This window comes from Rhinolophus hipposideros (assembly GCF_964194185.1).
Source record: "Rhinolophus hipposideros genome assembly, chromosome: 20".
Classification (NCBI taxonomy): domain Eukaryota; kingdom Metazoa; phylum Chordata; class Mammalia; order Chiroptera; family Rhinolophidae; genus Rhinolophus; species Rhinolophus hipposideros.
This window is the reverse complement of record NC_138066.1, coordinates 39,631,511-39,649,278: the sequence shown is the minus strand read 5'-3', so window position 1 is coordinate 39,649,278 and position 17,768 is coordinate 39,631,511. Positions and strand designations below refer to the sequence as shown.

The 17,768-nt window shown below is 34.2% G+C and overlaps 1 protein-coding gene across 2 annotated transcripts in view; it reads left to right on the top strand.

Moving 5' to 3' along the window:
* CDC27 (cell division cycle 27) overlaps positions 1–15,956 on the top strand; it is a 60,934-nt gene extending 44,978 nt beyond the window's left edge. For both annotated transcript variants that reach the window (XM_081029916.1, XM_081029915.1), the window contains exons 14-19: positions 679–887; positions 2,534–2,651; positions 4,723–4,851; positions 10,328–10,402; positions 11,149–11,305; positions 12,526–15,956. In XM_081029916.1, the coding sequence (XP_080886042.1) occupies positions 679–887; positions 2,534–2,651; positions 4,723–4,851; positions 10,328–10,402; positions 11,149–11,305; positions 12,526–12,608 (771 nt within the window). In that variant the 3' untranslated portion in view covers positions 12,609–15,956. The remainder of the gene's footprint in view (positions 1–678; positions 888–2,533; positions 2,652–4,722; positions 4,852–10,327; positions 10,403–11,148; positions 11,306–12,525) is intronic.
* Positions 15,957–17,768: the final 1,812 nt, after the last annotated feature.

Here is a 17,768-nt window from a genome sequence, read left to right as displayed (position 1 = left end):
CAACCGGCAGTCCCTAGTGGTACTTTTATAACATATTTAAGCTTAGAATTTAAAACAGTCTGTTCTTATTATTCTTGGTAGTTATGTTCTGTAGTCTCCATGAACATTGAATTAGCAAATACTGACCATTGCTCTTAGGGGAAATACACACCTACTTCACACAGATTATAATCTTAAATCCTAAAAACAACTCCGCCAGATACATTTTATTTTACAAAAGAGAAAATGAAGTTCAGAAGTGTTAAGGTGACTTGCCAGAGGCCACCTTACAAATAGGTACCAGAGTTGGCATTCAAACTCTGTCCATCTGGCCCTCGAACCTGAGCTGCTTGCACCGCACTGCACTGCCCTCCAGTCTGACCTGCTGGAAAAAGGAGGCAGAGGGTTACCTTTTTTGACCTCAACAGAGAATGTGCCTGTTGGGCAACTCATTTTGAGTCCACCAATGACCACTAAAGCAATGTGAGTATTGATTTGGGTTTTACAAATTTAGCAAGTAGACAATTTTGCAAATATGGAATCCATGAATAATGAGAATTGACTATATCTAGTAGAACTTCAGTTTTTTTCTTTCTGTTCTAAGCGAGATCTGAGTCTTGATTTTAGCTATAGATATGGTTTTGTTAGAAAAAATAAAATTTTAATTGTGCATTTGATTTTTGTTTCCATTTTTTTAAGGCCTGGTGTGCTGCAGGGAACTGTTTCAGTTTGCAACGGGAACATGATATTGCAATTAAATTCTTCCAGAGAGCTATCCAGGTTGATCCAAATTATGCTTATGCCTATACTCTATTAGGGCATGAGTTTGTGTTAACTGAAGAATTAGACAAAGCATTAGCTTGTTTTCGAAATGCTATCAGAGTCAATCCTAGACATTATAATGCATGGTAAGTGCTAATGAAGTGCAGACAATGCTTATTGATGGGGCTGATACTTGGTAATTTTTCTTATTAGGCATCTTTTTGTTGTAATGAATTTGATTACTTAAGATTGGTACATGCTGGTTGATAATTTCTGACCAAAGTATTTTTTATGTGAAACATATACCTTTAACAAACTTTTAAATTAACTAATGATAATACCAGATCCTTGTACTCAATAGTTTCAACCTTTTCTCTTACCAAATTTTTGCAAATAGTTTGTTTTGTTACTTTGATTTGTTACTTTTTCTTAGAACACTAAAATGGTGATTGGGATAAAAAGTGGTTGGGAAAGTGGAAAGGAATAATATAATTCACCTATTGGATAATACAAAATAAACATTGAAAACTATCCACTGGTTAAGGTACTGCCTGGCTCATATTGTTACCAAGCAAAGAAGACATGAAAAGCTTTGTTCTTATTTCTGTCTCAACATATTTATTGCTGACGTTTTCTTATATTTTTCTTGACTGACTGAATAGTTAAAATATCAAGAGGTGTTCTTCTGTTATCATAGCTCTATGGTAGTTTTTATGTCAGACATGGTTTATTTGTCTGTTGGGTTAATCATTATAGCAGTGGAATTTTATCATTCTGTTTCTTATTAAATCTGAAGCACTAGATTACTAACATATATTTTTTATTTATGTGTATATTTCAGTGGATTTTATCTCATTTCTAAGTAGTTACGTTGCCTGAAAGAGGACCTTGTATAAAAGTGCTAGTGTCTGGTGACACATTAAAGTCAAGCCTTGCCAACACTGCCTCTTCACATAAATGTAAAGTGCTCTGTAGTATTTTCAGAATTCCATTCTTAATAAGACTTGTGTTGTTTTTTAGATGTATAGTGTCTGTTCTGCTACATTGCAATAATTGCATTCTTAAACTATTGTATCAAAAATTGTTATAAAAATAGTTTAATTTGAAAAAAGGAATATTCAGATCAGCAGGCTTTTACTAGGAAGAATTTAAATGGGAGGTATTTAGGTAACTATAAGTAACTAAACACCAAGTAAATTTATTATTCCACCTCCAAAGTAAATAGTCTTTTGTTCTCTCTACCTTCACCATAATTAGTACAGAGCTTTTTATACCGTTTCTTCACTTCTAACACCATTATAATGATAAAATCACTCAAAGCAAATATATTGTGCTTCTTTTCTTCTTCATTTGGTGCTTATTCCCCATCATCATTGTCTAGTTATAGCCAAGAGAGGTCTCAATTTCCTTATTTGAAAATGTGAATGATAATAGTACTTATCTCCTTGGTTCCTCTTAAGATTAAATGAGATAATTTACATAAAGAATTTAACAAAGTTATTGGCACTCACATAATAACCACTCAGTAAAAATTAGTATTAAATATAGATTGTAGTGGTGGATTTAAGGATGTGGTTTCTTTTTTTACCCAAATTGTCATAATTTTGTCTGATGGATTGATTGACTAATACATAGTTTTTACTTGTAAAGGTGACTTGTCTAAAATGTTTTGATGATTTTTCTATTTTTCTACTGGTTTATTAAAATGCCAGATTCCATACATGTTTTATTAGTTGAACTAAATGAGCCACCACAGTGTATGTCCCTAAAATTATACTTTTTATACTTTCAGGTATGGTTTAGGAATGATTTATTACAAGCAAGAAAAATTCAGCCTTGCAGAAATGCATTTCCAGAAAGCACTTGATATCAACCCTCAGAGTTCAGTTTTACTTTGCCACATTGGAGTAGTAAGTAGCTTTCTAAACATTGTTCAATTAATCTCCCATTTGAAATGTGTTTATTATTGACTTAATTATTATAATGGGAATTAGAATTTTTTTTTATGTTGTTATTCTTGAAACAATATCCTGGATTCCTTTATAGCCCAAAATACCACCTTTTTGCTTGGCATAAAGAGAAATGGCTGAAGTATGTTCATCTCTTGGGCAGGTCACCGAGTTTCTCTGAGCCACTTTATGAATAATACCACTTTGCTTACCTCATAGGCAAGACTATTACAAGATTCGGATGAGCTACTTCATCTTTTTTAAAGTACTTTTCCATGTTAATATTAACTCCTAAATTAAGTAATTAATATTTTAAGGCAAATGGTTTCCTGTGGTTCAGCCTCTGAGTGATAGAGGTCAGAACTAATTCAAATTCTTAAAAGGCAATATGGATCAACAATTTTATGTTTATGTTTTTCAAATGTATCTGATAATAAGTTGTACTTTGATAGGAGAAAAGGTATGTTTGCTTTTTAAAATTTCATTTATTAGTTTTTCTATTCTTGCTCTCTTACCCCTCTCTCCTCTATCTTCCCCTGTTCCCCTCCCCTCGCCCTTTATCTTTCTCTTAGCAAATTTGGTTTTGTGAGAATGGGCATACAATATGAGGAAATTATGTTATTTTGAATTTTACTATCCATTTATTTGCGGGAAGAATTCTAGTTTTTTTTTTATATTTAATTAAATTTATTGGGGAGACAATGGTTAGTAAAATTACACAGGTTTCAAGTGTACAATCCTGTAATACATAACCTATATATCACACTGTGTGTTCAGCACCCAGAGTCAGTTCTCCTTCCATCACCATATATTTGACCCCTTTACCCTCTTCTTCTATCCCTCTTCCCCCTTAGTTCTTTATAATTTTCTTAAAAATTGACATGGTAACTTCTTTTATAGTTACATGCTATACAGAAAATATATTGACTTAAACATTATTTTTTACATCACTTAAGGAAATCGAACTTGAGTGTCTCTTGATACCATTTAGTAAAGTTCGACATTTTTTAAAGTAGGCTTTCTTCTAACGTTATTGTGTAAGAGGTCATTTTAACATTTTCAGTGGTTTTTTGAAGAAGTTTTCAGATAAAAAGAGTATACTTTTCTCTTAGGAAACTAGTATTTGGGATTTCAATCCTATGGGCAGAATGGCCACATGTAATGATAATCATTGCATAGATGAATTTAACAACCAGATGTTGGCAGTACCTACTCTTATTACAGTGATTTTTGTTAAAGTTCCACAGCCACATCCATTCACTCCACTTTATTTTTAACATATAATTCATCCAAGGAGGAACATAGCAGAATATGAGTATATGCAAATGAATAATAATGAGGCTTGGTTTGTTTTTTAAGTTATTTAAAATAAATTATTTATTTCCCAGTATTACAGGTCAATTGTTTTCAAATATATACAGCAGAATTTTTTTATAATAAATTCCTAAAATAGGTAAAAGTATAAATATTCTAAGTGAAAAAGGTTGTTAATGTTCAGAGCCAAATTCTCTAGGGGTTTTTTGGAACACATGTTTGAAAATCCTAATACTTAGAGGACCATAATAGACCTGTTGAATTGCTAGCATTATCTAGCTAAATACGTAGTATACAGATTTTTGTGCGAGAGGAAAAACAAGGTTTTTCTTTTCTTTTAGACGTAAAGGTAACCAAATATTTTCTCTAAAGACAGATTCTTGATTATTGTTATGGTTATTGTTATGTTGAATTGGGCACTAGAGGACCTAGGTTCTGATGCCAGAGCAACTTATTTAACATCTCTGGACTTTAACATTCTCATCTTTAAAGTGAAGTGCTTTCACTGGAGTAGGAAGAGATTTTAGAGGTAATCTATTGCTAGTTTGGTAATCAGTCACTAAATCCACTTAACCCGGTGAGCAACCCAGTAAGTCCATACAACCTTATCCCTCGTGGTTTTATTATCTTTATGTTGGTTTGAGTGGCATTATTTGTTTCTCACCTTTCTTCATAAATATCAAAAGGTTAACATTAATGGGATCTTTATTTCCTATAGGTTCAGCATGCACTGAAAAAATCTGAGAAGGCTTTGGATACTCTAAACAAAGCCATTGTTATTGATCCCAAAAACCCTCTATGCAAATTTCACAGAGCCTCAGTTTTATTTGCAAATGAAAAATATAAGGTAAGACATATATCTTAATGGTCTTCTGCATTGTGTTACTTAAGCTTTGTCCCCTTTTTTAATAAACCAATAGTTATTTATACTCTTTTATCTCAATTCATTTTCCCCATTCTCAAGAGCTATTAACTTTATTGTCTTTGTGATTTCATTCATAAAATGCTCATAGGAAGGATGGGTATTTGGATATTTAAGAATATGTGGTTATCCTTTGTAAAGATTCCGTATATAGAAAGACAATTTTCCCATTAGGGAGTTATCTTAAAGCTAAGACTTAAACAGTCCTCTTAATACCAAACTGTGAACAGGGGACAAATTAATGTGTGTGCGTTATTCAACAAATATTTATTGAGTACCTAGTATGTCAGGCACTGGGAATATTTGTTGCTCTTGCAAGCAAAGCAACCTCATTTCCTGCCTTTGAAGAGCTTACCATCTAATCCCCTTCTATTAGGTTGGTGCAAAAGTAATTGAGATTTTTGCAATTTTTTTAACCTTTTAAACCGCAATTACTTTTTTTTTTTTTTAATTTTTATTGGGGAATGTTGGGGAACAGTGTTTTTCCAGGACCCATTAGCTCCAAGTCAAGTCATTGTTCTCAATCTAGTTGTGGAGGGCGACGCTTAGCTCCAAGTCAAGCCATTGTTTTCAATCTAGTTGTGGAGGGCGAAGCTCACTGGCCCATGTGGGGATCAACCCGGCAACCTTGGTGTTAGACCACTGCGCTCTAACCAACTGAGCCAACTGGCCGCCCCAAAACCGCGGTTACTTTTGCACCAACCTAATATAAAGAGAACAATCAAATAATCACAAAAATAATGTATGTGAGAACACAAAGGAAAAATATAGTGAGTTATGCAAGCTAATAATGAGACTAGGTCTAGTCTGATGTGTTTCTTCTCACTGTTTTTCAAATGATGGAGCTATAGCGTGAAAAAAGGTATTAAGGAAAGAAGGTCAGGAAAATTGTGAAAGAGAAGAGACATAAAGAGACACAGGATTTTTTGTTATCATTTATTGTCATAAACCATGAATACAAAGTTTTAATTTTGAAGTTCAGGTTACTTTTCTAAAACATTCAGGCTCTTACTGAAAGGAGTAAAAACTTACCAAAAATATATCCAAAATTTAAGTGCACAGAAGAACTTGGGCCAAGTAATTCATTTTAGTATTTAGTAGACTCTTTCCCTAGAAATCTGTTCTTTCAGGACACATTGAAATTTGCTGAAAATTGAAAAATATAAAGCCAGTGATACATTTTTAACTTTTTTCAAGACTGCTGAAGATACATAAGAAATCAAATGTGTGATTTATTTTTTCTTATTTGTTCAGTAATTCTTCTAGCCTTATTCTATTTTTCTTTATGAAGAAGTAGATGTCTAGTCCTACTGTTTTTGTCCTTTTAATATAGCTTCTTTTAAATTTAATAAACACTTTTCAACTTTTACCTTACTCTTTGAGGTACTCTAATTGTAATTCAGTATTTGTTTTCATGTTTTTTGCTTCATCGTATGTCTTTAGATATGTGGTTAGGTTATTCATTTGAAGGAATGTATTCAATTTGTTATTCTTAAAGCCACTGTAATGCCAACACACCTACCATGCCATATAAATCATCCCTGTACTTGCTTCTAGAAACCGAAGTTCTAATCTGACCCATTGTTCAAGCTGCAAGGGTTGTAGCCATTTTTGAGTATCAGTTTGGGGCTTGGCTAAATTATAAGCCCTACTTTGATACATGGATTGGATATAGGTATGTCCAATATGCCTATATTAAATTAACACAAAAGGGGCCATAAGGAAAAGTTACTGATTGCTTCTGAAATGCCTTGGCTCCAAAATGAAGATCAAATAGTGTTAGAGAGCCACCTCAACATCTCTGTGGCAAAAACATTGCTAAACACGACCTTATTTAATGTGTTTTATTGCTATCTAATCTTGTAAGTCTTAAGTCTTTTAGTGCAAAAGTGAGAACTCTATTGCTATGTTTGACACTTTCTCACGGGGGGGACACGATAGGTGCATAAAATTTTGATAACAGTTCTAACGTGCACTCATGGAAAGAAGACGCATCAGTTCTGAACCATGTGTGCTATAGCAGGAGTGGGGTGTGTCATCCTGGTGATGATTTCTTTAAAGCAGTGGTTCTTGAAGGTGGTCTGGGAACTTCTGGCGGTCCCAAAAAATTCTTTCAAGAGGTCCACAAGGTCAAAACTACATGCATAATAATATTTAGATGTTATTTGCCTTTTTCACTCATTCTCTCATGAATGTACACTGGAATTTTCCAAAAGCTGTATGACATGATGTCGTTACAGACTGAATGCAGAAGCATAAAAGAAAATCCAGCTGTCTTGTTAATGAGAGATTTGCAAAAATATTAAGCAGTGCCACTCTTCTCACTAATTGTTATGAAAAATAGTGACTTTATATTTTAAAATAGTATCTGTGTTAACATGTAATGGGTGTGTTATTGTTACCTTTAAATTAATGGATAAATGAAAAGTTTTGATTTCTAATATGATAAGTAATGATTTCTATAACCCACATTGACAAAACTCTTTGGGTTACTCAGTAAGCTTTAAGAGTATAAAGAGGTCCAGAGACCAAAAAATGTGAGAACTACTGCTTTGCAGTATTAAAATGAGTCTCAGGCTTCTTCTTTGTGATACAGGCTTTGTCAGTCCTCATCAGGAATGTTTGACAGATGTAGCTGAGAGGTCTTAAGTAACTAATACCCATGACCACAGATCATTCATTTTGCTACTCTATTATATGTGTATTTTACAACATTCAACACTATGGAAGGAAAAAAGAACATCTACTTCACAAAATTTTCATGGGTAATAAATTTTTCATTTCCTGACATGCGGGTATGGTTCTCCGACACGTTCAGTCTGACAGTCATTTTGAGTTTATTTCTCTTGGATTGTCAGCAATTAGGAAGAGAGTGAAGTGTAAGAATGCATCAGAGCCCCCTACATATACTTGTATAAAAAACAGCATTTTAAACAAATATACTGCCTGTGAAAGTGTGTGTATGTGTGTTGCCTTCAGTCTTCTTTTTCATTCTTTTTATTACAGAAAATTTCAAATATCACTATGATAATGAATCCCTATGAACCTACCAGCCAGCTACGTTCACATGTTCACATTACATTCCACAAAAAAGATTTTAAATGTATCTTTTTTTTTAAGATAATACCAATAAGAAATTTACAAAAGCCAAGAAATTACATTTGACTTTAGGTTAGGGGGGGAAATGTGTAAATTTTTTGGAACTGTGAAATAGGATTGGTTCCTTATTCTTTATACCCTCTTTAAAGACATAAAACTAAAGTCTTACACCAATCATGAAGAAAGAAATCCCTTTATGTTATCTAAATTCCATAATCATCTGATACCTTTACTAGCCAACTGTCTTTGATCACTGCTTTATTCTTTATAACTTTGTGGGGCTTTTTTACAAAAAATTTTTTGTTAACAAAAAAAGTTCAAATAATATGAAAGTATAAAAAATACAGAGTATGCCTCATAAGCTCACCCTCAGGGAGAGTCACTATTAACAGCTCAGAACGTACACCTCTAGTTCTTTTTATTATTATTTGTATATTTTTGAATTGTTTGTAACAGTGGAGGCTTATACTATGGAGGCAGGATAATGGGCCCATGTCCATGCTCTAATCCTCCGTACCTGTGAATATGTTACCTTATGTGGCCAAAAAGACTGCAGATGTGATTAAGTACATGGACCTTGAGGTGGGGACAGTACCCTGGATTATTTAGATGGGCCCAGTCTAATCACATAAATCCTTAAAAGTGGAGGATCTTTCCTCACTGTAGTCAGAACCAGCACGAGAAGGACTCAATCTGACCTTGCTGCCTTTGAAAACAGGAAGGAATCAACAGATCAAGGAACATGAGCAGCTTGTAGATGCAGAGAAAGGCAAGGAAACAGATTACCCCCAGAAGGGAAGGCAGCGGTGCAGACACTTGATTTTAGCCCAGTGAAACTCGTAATGGACTTCTAACCCACAGAACTGTGATAAAAGATGACTTGTTTTAAGCCATCAGATTTGTTGTAATTTGTTATGACAGCACTAGGAAACTAATACAACTACACATACAGTTCTACAACTTGCTTTTTTCACTTAACACCCCTGGTAATAGATATTTGGTATTGGTATTTATCTCTCTCTTTTTTTTTTAACCTAACTTACATTGGATTTTGTTTCACTTTGAAGAGGTGTAGAGAAGAAAACAAAAAGTAGATAACTTGTGTGCACACGTTAGAGAACTTCAAAAAGTAGAGAAAGCTGCTAAGTAAAAAATAGAAGGCTCACCCCACCCCCTCAAGCATCCCCTCTCCAAAGGTGAACCATGCTTACCTTGTTTAGGGGCATATCTGCATTGATTTGTCAGGAAAAAGAAAAAAGAAAAATGCATGCATATGCCCACATAAATGTATTTATAAAATTTTATTAAAATGCCCATATAAATATTTGTATGTGTGTGGTATGTATGTTTTCTTACAAAATAGTACTGTACATACTCTTGCATCTTGCTTATACCCCATTCCCCCCCTTTTTTTTGATGAACAGTAATTTATTTAAGTAGGCTGTGATTAGATGCACCTTGATTGTGTCTAGTGTTTTGCAATAATATGATGGGTTGAATATTCTTATAAAGATGATTTAGTAAAATTTTTTGAGCATATCCCTGGAATAAATTTTTAGGAGTGGGGATGCTGAATCAATGGTTACATGCACTTTTTAACTTAATAAGTAATGCTAAATTGTTCTCACAAACAGTTTACATCAGTTTATAGTTCCACCCTCAATGATGAGAAAACCAGATTCTCCTCATTCATGGTAACTTTATGTAATGTCAGATTACTTTGATTTTTGTCCATTTGCTAGGTGAAAAATGGACAATATCTCATTTGAGGGACCAGCTAATCATCATATCATTCCTTTAAATACAAATTCTATCTTCTCAGTCTCCCCAAGCCTGTAGCAATGGTCAAAAGATTACTGGACAGTTTTAATTCTGTTCAGAGGGTTAAATTTGAGGCTCTTTCATCATTAGTTAAAATGGCGGTTGGTATTCAAAGCTTAGTGCTTTGTCAGGGAGAAGGGCTTGTAATAGATCTTTGGATTTGTTTTGTTCTGCAATTAGTTGTCAAAATATTTTCACACACAATGTGATGGAGTATTGCTATTTTCAATAAAATGGTGACAAAAGCAAGAGTTGTCACCACCTGAGTGTGTTTTCAGTATACTCTGGTGAATTCATCATTTCTTGGTTCTTGTTGTCATAAGTGTTTTTTATGCATTTTATTTTCACAACAAGAAGAAGTAACGCCATAGGAATTACATCGATTAAGATCTAGTAAGCTTTAAGTTAAGATGATTTGGGAAATCAAATAGTTTTGCTTAGTCAAAACTTTGCTATTCTGTTTTTCTTTGCTTTTTTTCAGTCTGCATTACAAGAACTTGAAGAATTGAAACAAATTGTTCCCAAAGAATCCCTCGTGTACTTCCTAATAGGAAAGGTAAAGATTGGGGCCATAGTCCTAAACTGTGGCTTTCATAACAAATATTAACTTTTGAACAATAAATATAATACTTATTGTGCAACATCTATGGAGCAAATTCAACTAGATCTCTGAACTAAATGCTCTGGGAATAAAGAATGGATTTAGTTTTAACACTTACAAAAAATGATATCCTAACGAAGGGGCAAGAAAACACACCATAATCCTAACCCTCCTATGCTTTGGAAGTATACGAGCAAGGACTTGCAAGCAATGGCCAGTAATGAGTTCCTATCTGGAGACTACCTCATTGAACGTCCTGAGCTTCCAATTATCAATAAAATACTTACCAAACAAAGAAAATTAATGGCAGTATAGACTGGGCTCCCAGATGCCATTGGTTAAGGGTAGCTGGGAACAATGGACAAATATTGAGAATTGAAATAACTGCATTTAAAACTAGTGTAAATGAGTGCTAATCAAGCAGTATACAGTCCATTTCTTCCCAATGTCATTGTTCCATTCAGAGTGATTTTATTGGAAGCTCACTCACTACCTGAGAGAGGCAAGAAATTCTAACATGAATATATTAAAAAGAATTCAAAAGTTTGGTATGAGTTTTTCTATGGGGTGAAAATGCCCTACTCATCAGAATGGGTTTGTAGCACACAAATCAGGAGCCTAACTTAAATTACAAATGCTTAAGATTTTATAGTTGAAGCTCACAACTTAATGAAAAATGTAGTGCTACTGTTTATTTTTAGGTTTACAAGAAGTTAGGTCAGACGCACCTCGCCCTGATGAATTTCTCTTGGGCTATGGATTTAGATCCTAAAGGAGCCAATAACCAGATTAAAGAGGCAATTGATAAGCGCTACCTTCCAGATGATGAGGAGCCAATAACCCAAGAAGAACAGATCAGTGAGTATCATTTATGTGAATTAGATTTGTTGTTACTTAAACCAGAGAACTAGTGAAACACCACATCAGAGTTAAGTAAGATGGACCCGATGTTCCTTTAATTTTTTTTTTTTACCATGGTATATTTTTTATAAGAAATGGAATTTTAAGGAAATTTAACAGCATGATATAATAACAAAGTACATATGGAGTCAGGTAACTAGTCTCAGTTCTGGTTCAAGTTTGTTGGGTGGCTTTGACAAATTCATTGCTGATTTCTTCCTGGGCTTCAATATATGTTTGAATATGTAATGAATGCTTACCTTACCTTTGTAGGAATGTGTGTGTGGGGGGGGAACGATGATAGATGTGATGGTTTGTTGAAATCATAAGTGCTAAGCGAACAAATAGTAAATTTGTCCACATTTTAATGTATTGGCAGATTTTGTAGTAGTGGCTATTCAAATTCTGTATAGCGCTGGCAAATCCAAATGCATGGCTAATATATATAAACTGAGGGGCAAGAAAAGAGGAGGGAACAAAGAATTAAAGTTTAAGGCAGTGAGTACTCTATCCCTAAATTGAGTGTATATCTTAAAATAACTAGTGAGAACCAAAACTTAATGTATCAATATTTTTTAATAAGAGAATTCAATAACTTCTGATGAGATAAACTAAGGTGCTCTGTCCCAGAAAACTTAATGAAGGGCTTTAATTAAAATTATAATACAGGCCTGTGAGCCTTTGGGCTGCAGCCTTTTGAGCCGCTTCATTTGCTCGGGCCAGCTCCTAACTCTTTAGAGTGTGCTATCTCTTCTAATAAACTTCTCTTTCACCACTTTAAAAAAATATAACACGTACAAGTCCCAATAATTTTGAAACTGAAGGTTATATTCTATATTTCTGTGGACTAGCAGGGACTGTCTCCAAAATGGAGGGAACGTCAGTCTTTTTTTAATGCCTCAGAAAACATCCTAATTACTAGGGTGGGAATAAGGAATTCATTGGGAAGTAGCAGTTTTAGTAGTTAAAACCTTTAGAAGTTAAATGCAATAAACTAATCTCAGATATTGCTGTAAAATGAGGCACTTGAATTGCAGTGTATTGAAGGATATCAGGATTTTTAAAGGCCTTTATTTAGCGTCGCATTTCCCTGAGTATAATTTTCATGATTTGTTTTCATGAACCCACAAGAATTGTCAGGCCCCTTACTGTAGACTTTCTGTTTTGTTTTTTTAAAGTGGGAACAGATGAATCCCAGGAGAGCAGCATGACAGATGCGGACGATACACAACTTCATGCAGCTGAAAGTGATGAATTTTAACTTCTGGAAATCAGACTTTTACAACTGGATGTGTGGCTAGTGCTGACGTGTTTCTTGTCCCTCCATATACTGAGTCTTCACTCTTGAGCCACAGTGTCATCATACGTCACTTATACCATGAGTGTGCCACTTTCATTGGACCCTGACTACACAGAATGAAAGGCAGTGCAATATTTAGCTGCTAACAAGACTGGCTCTTTCACCAGTATGAATGACAATTTAGGGGGATAGGGTGGGGAACTTTCTTTTCTTTTTTTCTTTAATCTCCCTTTGTTGGAAAGCTATCATGGAAGGAAGAGTTATGTTTGATCTTGAAGGAACCATTAGATATGGAAAATAGTGATGAACCAGAATTTCTTGGTCATTTTTCCAAAAATTTGTTTTTATTTGGTTCTGTTCCTGATAAACAGAGTGACTGACCTTTATTTCTAGGTTCTTCAAGAATTAGCAAGTGTTAGCAAGTGCCAGGTGGAACAATAAAAGACATTGCCTATAACAGAATAACTTGATTGCCAAGGAATATAAATTACCTTAAACTTGCAGTGTCTCCCATAAGCAAATGTAATTGGCATACTGGGACTCGTGTGTAGGAATTAAATACCCTCCAAACAGTGTACACTTATTCTTGGCAAGAATTCTAACCAAGAATTTTAATTTATTCATCTTGCTTCAGTGTTGATCATTGTTGTCTTGATATTGCAAACTTTAAAGTTGGTCCTTACCATATTGCCTGTTCTCTAAGCTCTGTGGGATCACCTTTAACATTCAGAGATGATAAAGTGGTCGCCCACTGAAAAGCGAAAACAAGTCCCTTCATAACCATTTTAAGTTCACCGTAAGAATCAAAATGAGAACACTAAAGTAGAGAGACTTTAAGAGATCATGATAGTGAAAGCCTTAATACAATCAGAATTGTACCGTAACCTTGACTCTATGTTTGTTCAAGACAGTACCCTTTGACTTTTCTAAGTGTTTAAGCAGGTGCAAGAATGTGTGTGGTCACCTTTGGGTGAGGTCATTTCCATTCTTTTCGGCTCTCCCTGCTTCACATTATTTTCAGTTAATGTGAGTCACCAAAACATTTACTGAGAGTGATTGAGTTTAGGATATTGGAAATTTTTAGCTGCAAAAAAAAAAACCAAAAAAAGTCCTGTGAAAGAGATGAGTTCTCTCCTGAGTTTATCATAATATAGGTTGGTGTCTTTGGGGAATGGCCACAATTTTAAAGATCTAATTATGCATAATAAAATGGAAATTATTGGAATTTCACAGTAACAGATTTAAAGTCTTAAATTGTGTATTGTTTATTGTAATGTATTGAAATTTTTAGAGAAACTTTAGTTGTTAACATTTTATTAAGTGCCAATGTCAGAATATAACAAATTATAGTTTCTTATGAATGACAGGCCGACAGTTATTATTTTGGATTATTTGATGAAGGACAAACTTATATACTGGTTACCTGTATTAGTCAAGCTGTGAAAATGAGGTGGATTACAGAAGATGTGAAAAAAATTTAGCCTATAGACTCGGTAATTTTCTATCATTTACTACTAATCTGCTCATTTAAATTTGGATTAGATACCATTATAAATTAATTCAAATCAGAGTCGTAGATTAGGTATTGGGTGCCAGAGAGGTACTTAACAAAATTTCCTACCTAAACCTATGTATATGTGCTGCCTAAAAAAATATATAAGAAAAAAAAAGGAAAAGTTGGGAGTAAATGAATATCATTAAAAATTCCTAAAGGCTAGCACTTGGATTCTAACAAATATTCCATTTTATTATCCATTAGTTCTGTAATATTTAATTTTATATTCTTTTAATTTTTTTTAATTGGCAAATCATAAGCCAGCTGTATAACAGTATCAAAGAGTTTCATAGAAAGCTTCAACCTGAGCTCTATGTTACAAAGCCTAGAAAAAAACTAAGCTCAGAAAATAATTTGCTGATATATAATTAGCTATCTTTTTGTAGCAAAAATTTATGTCCTGTGCCCGAGGTGAGTGAGAGTCTTTCTGGTACTAATTTTGAGACCAAGGATAGAAGGATAGTTGTGGAAGGCACACATGGCCGTGGTTGGTTGAGGGACAGACACCCAGCCCAAGCTTGGCCTGATTGCGCAATTCCTCACACTTACTTTCAAAGTCATTTAGGTATTTGCAGCCTTATTACCCACCTAGTAACTTTCTGGTTTTCTCCCCTAACCGGTCCCCGCCCCGACTGCCCCCTCCCCCATGGAATGGGGATCAAACAACCAGAAGAGGACATACATTTTGATAAAGAAAAAGGATGTTTGCTTCAAATTTCAGAAGTTACTTTGAAGGAAATTAAAAATACTAAGTACTTTGACATCCTTTTTTTTTCTCTCTAAGCTTTTCACACATATACATACATATATATACACGCATACACTTTTGTTGTTCAAAAGTTATGTTGTGGCATTGGATATGTCCCCCCCTTGGAAATGGTCCTTAACTCTGGGATTTTAGAAGGTTGGCAATATTTTTTCAAGAGAACAATGGTACTCAGAATAATGAAAGGTGATCCCTACTTTTTCTGTATTTCATTACTTTAAAATTTTTATTTTTTCCAAGAACTGCAAGTAACATTTGAACCATGCTGCTGTTGTACCTTAAACAAGAACTCAGTGATAACCAGTATTTAGTCTATTAAAAATGCTCTTTTTGAAGAAAAAAGTTTGGAAGTCTCTGATTAGCCAGAGTATGGTATGGGTCTTCACTGAAAAATATGGTGACCCGTTTTCTTTGTGACAACCTGGGAAAATGCAAGTGTGGGTGTGATGTGTGTGTTCTATTTGCATTGAAACAATGTAATTTTGTGTCTTTTTGTTTTTCCTGCCCTATTTTAGAAATTGTACAGTCTTGGAGTGGGGGGTCTTTTCTGTTAATATATTTGCAATTCATTAAAGGATATGGAAAATCCAAATAAATTACTTTTGAAAGCAATTTATAATCAAGTTGTTAAAGCTATATAAGAACTGTGCCATCTGTATCTTTATGGTAAGGCACAGCAAAATAGTGAAAGATTACAGTTTTATGTTCCACAAAAGTCTAGGGCAGTGTTTCTTTAATATTTTTTTTAATTTAAGCCCTCTTTTAATACATATATGTTTTTTAAAAGTCACATTCGTTTTTAGTGTTATTTGGAATTTCAAAATAAATATTGTGGCAAAAAATGGTGATTTTTAGAATACACATATTTTTTCAAACTGTAGAAGCCCTTTGTCAGCAGCTGTTAAATTGCAAGTCAACTGCTTATTCTTTAATCGTGTGATTTTTAAAAGATATACAAAGCTTCTTTGTTCCAATTAAAATCTATTTTAAAAATCAAGATCTGAAAGAATATGCAAACTAAATTTTACGCTAATTTGATATCTTGGAGAAAGTGGAGACAGTTGAAGGGTTTTGTGCAGACTTAAAACATTAAGTGTTAGCGACAAGGAAAAACACGAAATGGGATGAGCTAGGCAGATCAGAGGGAACAACTCATACTTCATAACCTTCCCTAAGGCCTGCCGTGTACTATCAGCTGGGCAGGGATAGCTGCAAGTGTAGATAGGAAGTATTTGGATTGTTTAGCTGCTAATTAATGGTAATGAAAGTTCAGTATAGGTTTTATTTTTCTTTATAAGTACACACGTCACTAAATAGTTATGTTTAATGTAATCTTGGCACGTGTACTATGTTACTTTTTGTACAATCTTTTCAGTCCTAAACCTATAAGGTAGTTACTACTCATATTTTAATGAAAGAGAAAGCTGAAGCTCAGCTGCTAGATAATAGAGCTGGACACTTTTGGACTTAGAGTTCAAATCGTCTTCCTGAGTTTTGAACTTCCTCTGAAAGTTTCAAATCATGTCTGAAATTTCATGAAAGTTTCGAACGTTAACTGATAGGTGTCCTCCTAGCTACACAGCGTCATAGAAGTTCAGGTTTTACAGAAGAAACTTGATTTTAACCATAGATTCAGATTTATCTTGTGTATAGTCTTTGGATGGGGCTTTGATATGCATCCTGCCTCTCTGCTTCTCACACTGAAATTGAAAGTGTGTCATCCCTTCTAGAATTGGAATCCCCGTCTGGAATTTGCTATAAAACAGAAAATTTTAAATCCTCAATTTTCTTTTAGTTATGTATTTTATTACCAATTTTCCCTATCATATGCATTCTTTTTACATTCAGCACCCTCAACATAGAATTTTCAATTTGGGGCTAAAAGCTGTATTTGAGAAAATTCAAGTCCTTGAAAATGCATAATGTTTCACTGGACTTTGAATAAGGAAAAGTAACTGGACACTAAGAAAGTGAAGTAGAATTAAGGTTTCTACTCATGTATTTTTAAAACGCACTAAACTGGTATCTAGGAAATGTAGATTTTGCTCCTTAGGTGCTGTGTAACCCTGAACAGTTCACCTAAACCTTTTTCTTATCAACACAGAGAAGATCACATCTATCCTTCGCTCACAGAGAACTGAGGATCAAATGTCTTAAATCGTCATGGATGTGCTTTGTAAAATTAAAGCACCGTGCAAATACCCAGTGATACTAAAGGGATGTTATGGATAACAGATTGATCCCAAAACATGGTCCTGCAAGAAAAGGTCACCGCAGAACAGTAAACTTTTAATCTAGAACAGGGATTGTGTATGGTCTTCCTACCAGTCGGCCCATTGCCTGTTTGATTTTATTGGAACACAGCATGTCCTTTTGTTTATGTATTGTCTGTGGCTGCGTTCTCACTTCAGTGACAGAGTTGAGTAGTTGCACAGAGACTGGCCTACAAAGCCTTAGTATTTATTTACTATTTGATATTTTATAGTGTATATACATATATATATATATATGTATATACACATTACATGTATAGATTATACTGGACCTATAACCTGACATTTTATATTTTGCACCCCCTGATCCAGAATTTATAGCTGTATTGGCATAATATTTTGTGAATCACCCAAATAATATGCTGTGTGAGTTGCTAGATTCTGTTCAATACTTTGTGAATTAACATATTACTGGACCGGGTTCCACACAAGAAGAAAAATCCGTCAGTAGTTCTTAGTTTCTTAATGAAAAGACTTGATTGGGTGAATGGATTTCCTTGTATATAATGGCACTCCTTATACTTTCT